Raw genomic sequence first — 5,765 nt, forward strand, 5'->3', positions numbered from 1 at the left:
TGACTAATATGACTCCCCTAGCCCAAGGACATTCTATAGGCCTGACTTAGGTATAGGAACATCTCAATGCCCTCTTTTAGCTAGCTATATGTGGTCACTGTACCTATATAAGCCCCTCTCTTATCCCAATAGATAGACCAAGACATGCATCACTAAATTCACCTTTCTATGCCCCTATTTCGTCCACTGTGCTCTCAAGCCTCTGCTTGAGAAATAGTCTACTTCAACTGGCAGGTCCATTGACCACCGTTATAATCAGACGGTGCGTGGCCACATCCGATTCGAGAAAAGCTGCCTTCGGTAACGGCTTTGGCGTGACCTTTCTCACCGTCGGATCTTGTGTTCTTGACACTCTTGCATTGTTCCTGGATTCCAAGCTCACCGGGCATCTCGCAGAGAAAGCCCCAAAAGACTTCCCTGAACTCGCTAACCTGGCCAAAATGCATTACCTCGGACCCTCGCAGTTTTCCCTGGGGAGTATGGGTCAGTTGTTCTTTATTCTTCCCAACGCTTTCCGCGCTTCTCTCTTTAGCGGCGGCTTCTAACTCAGGGTCTGCCTCAAGAAGAGATAATTTCTTTGGTGCTTGCCGCGAGATTGGTAAAGATTGGCGAATCTCGTTGGCAATGTCCAGCCAGTTGTCACCTTGGCCAGTCGTACTAGGAGTGCTAGCAGCGTCCTCGCCACCGGCGGTCCCATCCCGCGACCTGGTGTTGTCAACCTCTTCAACTTTGGGTTGAGTGATCTGGAGGGGTGGCCAAGCGTTGTTGTTCTGGTTGTCCAGGTCCCCGCCACCCACACGGTTGGTAACTAAATCGCCAGGATCTCGGTTACGCGAGTCGCCGCCCAGCGTCTGAGGTAGAGAGGGGGCCTGAGTCGGGCGTTCCAATTGCGTTCCCACTGGGGCTTCGGGATCAAGCTGCAGGATTTGCGCTTCAGTCCACCCCATTTTCCTATACATCGCCACATCGGCCGGAGTGACCTCAGTATTCGAGGCCTTCTCCCTATTCAATTTCCATCGCTTCTCCAAGCCGCCGCCGGCAGCTGGGCCAATGGTGGGATGGAAACTGGGCAGTGCCGCGACAAGCGGGAGCGCGAGGGCGAGAACGGAAGATCGCATGTTGGTTGGTTGAGTGTTGTGTCGAAGCGAAAGTGCGTTGGTCTCTTGTCGGTTTCTCAAGGAGTGTGACGGACACAAAGGAACGGCAAGTCGAGGGTAACAGAAGGAAGTGGACAGAGACTGACGAAGAAATGAAGAAGAGAAAAGAGAGTGAAGATGAAGAGAACAAAAAGGGCTTGGCCATCAACTCCCTGGCTCTGCTATATATACCCATCGAAGGATTGGTGGCCCGCATGGATATATTAGAAGAAGCCTGTATCATTGATTGAATTTCATGCATGCAAGTGATAATGAGCAAGCATGAGCGTCGAGCAGCGATGTAGCGCCTCCAGTCTGCAGGGAATGGAATATCTGTGGATCGTCGTTCATGGCACAGTTGAATCGAGGCAGCTTCTGAAGAGAGTGGCACGATATGGACCGAGATGGGCAAGCTAAAGCCACATGCGGCCTCTACTGAGTCGTACCTGGCCGAGGCTACCCCATGCCTGATTAATTTGCCAGTATTATCAGCTCTTCATTCATTGCCTCAACTAGGTAGGCCTTAGTGGTCCTGCTGCTGTTTCACAACTAGGAGAGCAACCATGAGAGGCATATACTACATTGACAGGCCGCTAGGGGGACCCTGGCATTCGGGGAACAGAAATCACTACTTCGTACTTATCAACAACAGCTCGCCTTTGGTACCAGATCGATGTTGCCCGTCTGTCAAGCTTCAGCGATCAACAAGAATTCCTCGGACCTCCAGGCTGCGCGAACCAAGGCAATAACTCGACGCTGCAGCGGCTGCGGGAAAGATGATGTGGCATATAGATCAGCCCGGGCGCGAGGACTGGCACATGGGAGTGTCTGTTCATATCCATGCATTTCGGCTCGAGGATAAACCGTTCAACGCAGCGAGCTTTGTGGCCGGCCCCACGTTTCGTCGTTTCACGATCGTCTGTCCTGCACTTCAATACATGCAGAATCCAGACGAATACCGTTCGTTAAATTGGCTAGGACAGGGCGGCGGGGAAACCTACTAATACGTGGGTTTAACAGGGGAGTATCTTAGGTCTATCATGCATGCCTTCAGCCAGGGGGCCTAAACGCCCGTGCTTCTCATCGACAAGGGAGCAAAGGTTGACAGCAGCAATAACAATGGCCGGATACTACTTATATACTTATATAGGCCTTAGGGAATGGTTACCAGGCGATTTGCGAGGCTGCTTATTGGCTAGGGAGCAGACGTCAACGCCAGCGTCGATGGCTAGACACCACTCTTACAAGTAACTCAGTAAACAGTCAGTCATAAGGCGGTTCGGGGGGGGGGTGCGTCCGCGTCATGTCTCCGAGTAGAGCGGGAAGAGGGTTCGCGGGCTCCATGGCGCGAACTAGTGTTGAGATTGCAGGACTTTGTTTCTGGCAAAAACCGGTTGCCCCGCTGTAGGGCACAGCTGCCGGCTCCCGCTCGGTCGATGGGGGTCTACATGTTGCATGAATCCGACGGCGCCATGATTCGTGACGTTTGGTTAGCAACCTTCCCACGTCCGTTTTGATGGGCGAACAGGACCAAGCGTGGGAAATTGATTCAAGAACCCTTGACGGCCCTGACTAAAGAACCTGGCAGGGCGGCTCCTAAGAGTGTGGACCGTTTAGTGCACTGCAGTTGGGCGACTGATAGGTGGGCGCCCGGGCGCGCCCACTGACTAATCCCATCAAAGCGCGCTCCCTAATTGGTGCGTCTGAGACGCGCTCTGCAGCATTCCGTCGCGCGTCTTTGAGTCGCCAAGTTTCGCTGACCAGTCATGGCCCAGGCAGGATTTGTCGACGACGCCCTCCCGCCGGAAGGCATATATAACGGGTAAGGCAACCCCTCATAGGTCGCGCAAAGAGCCTTGAGGAACCAAGACTGAAGATTGGAGAGACGAATAAGACGAAGACAGAGGGCGAGAGAAAAAAACGCAAGTAGGCGGTAGCGCGAGGAACTAAAGCATATAAGAAGGTAGGTAAAGAAATCGGCCATTCGGGCACCATCCCGCAGCGGGGAAGGGGTAGAAAAAGCAAGAAGGCAAGTAAAGCGATAATAACGGTTGCGGGGTAAGAGGGAGGAAGAGAGTATATAAAGAGGCACTAAGGCATAAATAGGAGATAAGAGTATAAGCATCTACCCTAGCTACCGATCGAGTAGTTAAGAAAATAACTATAGTATAGCTACTTATAATATTTTTATAGAGTTTTAGTATAAATTTAGGGCTATAGAGCTTAAGTATAAGTATAGTATCTTAAAGACGCTTATAATATAGGTAGGCTAGGCGAGGCCGAACTATAAAGCTAGCGTACTATTCCTATAGTAAATAAGGCCGATCTTATAAGAGTATAAGGTAGCGTATTAAAAGGTAGTAAGGGCGCGCTATAAGAGCTATAACGAAGTTATAAAGGATATTCTTTTTTTATTACTTATATATTATTACGGAGTAAGTAAAGGCGTATATATAGGTGCCGCTTATAGGATAATATTAATAAGCTATATAGAGCTCTTTTATACGCGGCTAGCCCGCCCTTATACTTATAGGATCCGGCCCTCTATATATAACTATATAGCTTAGGCCGCGGCCTAAGCCTATTACCTATAATAGTTAAAGACTCTTATATAATGCCCTCCCTTAAGCGCGGCGTAGCGCTGCCCTATTAACGGCTCCTATATAATTAAGCCTATACCGCGGGCTCTTCCCTACCCTTTCCTATTAATAGGGCCGGCCCTACTAGCTTTATTATCTCCGCGCCTATTAGCCTAGGTAGCCGGGACCTAGCTCTATACTTATCGGCTAGCTAGCCGTTTAAATAAGGGCGTAACCTATTATATACGCCCTTAGGTAGCCGGCGGCTAGTCTAGACCTACGTAAGCCTTAGGTTGCCCGTCCCCTCTACCTTAGGTAATATCCTCTACTAAGGGGTATATAAGGTAGTATCCCCCCCTTCCCCCTTCCCTTCCTTCTTTCCTTTCTTTAACTATAGTAATAGTATTAATAAGTAAGTTCTACTTTACTTAAAGGGTTAGTTTATTCCTAGCTATATAGGCCGCTCTATTAATATATACTTATAGTAATAGTAATAGTAATAATAATAGCCTTAATAATAATAATAACTCTAACTAGTAAGTTCTATGCCTTATAGAGCGGGAGGCCGTATTCCGTTATACTAACTTCCGTAATAGATATATCTATCTTTCCCTCTCTTACCTCCTCCTTCTTAGAGTATACGGAGTCGTTCGTTAACGCTATACTAGCCGCGGCCGACGACGACTCCGCCGTTACCGCTACTCTTACCCGCGCCGCTACTACCGCTCCTACCGCCGCCGCCGCTGCCTCTACTACGCTATTCGCTCTTATATCGCCCTTTAAGGTAACGACGCTATCCCCGCCGCTACCTATAACGCCCGGCCCCTTAGCCCCCGCCTCTATCTCTACTACCCCTATAAGTCTATAGTTAGGTAAGCGTAATAGATATTATCCGCTAACCTCCTATAGTATAAGCGCTAAGTATAGGCCGGCGCCGCCTACTTAGCCCCCTATATATATTATATATTATAGGAGCTCGACTACTTTAACTAAGCTAGGCGCCGCTATAGCGGTAGCTACTATTAGTACGCGCGAGCCGGCTACGCTTATAAGGCGGCGCCTCCTATCCTACTCGCTATAGCGTCGGCTTAGAAGGCCGGCTTATATAGGTAGGCGCGGGGGGCTACTAAGAAGCACCTTACCGCCGCCGCCGCCGCCTACTATAACCTCCGCGCCTTTAAGCGATAGGGCCTTATACTTAAGTAAGTCCTACTCTTTTGCTTTTTTATTTCCGCCTTTAATATACCTAGCGCTAGGGATACTACCTCCGTCGCCCTATTAGCGGTCCCTATAGCCGTGCCCGCCTCCGCTACCGCCGCTGCCCTTACCGCCGCCGCTAGCCGCCGCCCCTCTACCCTTAGAGCCGCCGCTACTACTAACTAGCTTATAGGTTTAGAGGGCCGCCTTAGCGCCTTAGAGACCGCCGCCGCCGCTAATAAGAAGGAGGAGGCTAATAAAGATAATAATAATAAAGATAATAATAATAATAACGATAAAGAATAAGCTTAGGTAGTTTAAGGGCTCCGCCCTATAATAAACGCTATTTTTATCTCCGCTTATACTATTATACTTATATTACTTATATTACTATAACTACCCCTTTTACTATACCTACTTCGTAGTCTTAGCCTAGGCTACTATTAGTAGTTTATTAGTCTATCGTTCTTATTTACTAGTTTATATAAGGCCTTAAACTTATTAAGGGCTATAGCTCTTATAAACTTATATATAGGTTCTTATATAGGGTTAAGGTACCTATACTACTTAATAAGAACCTCCTAGCGTTTCCCTTAGCCTACCTTCTTTTAGCGTATAGCTTATATCTCTTTAACCTCGAATTTATTATCTCCCTTTACCTTAAATATAGGCGGTTAGGCGTCTATTACTTCTTATCTAAGTAGCGGGTTAAAGGAGGCTTAGTAAAGGAGGTTAACGTTAACCTTATTATAGACCCCTATTAAGAGACTATTAAGCTTAACTACTTATAAGCTAACGACCCTTTATACTATAAACTTTATATATAGCTAGTTTAACTTCTTTTTTAGTCGCG

At 48.1% G+C, this 5,765-nt stretch overlaps 1 protein-coding gene across 1 annotated transcript; it reads right to left on the reverse strand.

Moving 5' to 3' along the window:
* Window positions 1-218: 218 nt before the first annotated feature.
* On the reverse strand, window positions 219-1,118 carry HRG_10730 (cysteine-rich secretory protein family domain-containing protein; the record flags this gene model as incomplete). Its single annotated transcript, XM_044869200.1, has 1 exon — window positions 219-1,118. The coding sequence occupies one exon, from the start codon at window positions 1,116-1,118 to the stop codon at window positions 219-221; it is 900 nt and encodes a 299-aa protein (XP_044715942.1).
* Window positions 1,119-5,765: the final 4,647 nt, after the last annotated feature.

This window comes from Hirsutella rhossiliensis, assembly GCF_020360975.1.
Source record: "Hirsutella rhossiliensis strain HR02 chromosome Unknown scaffold00016, whole genome shotgun sequence".
NCBI classification, from domain to species: Eukaryota; Fungi; Ascomycota; class Sordariomycetes; order Hypocreales; family Ophiocordycipitaceae; genus Hirsutella; species Hirsutella rhossiliensis.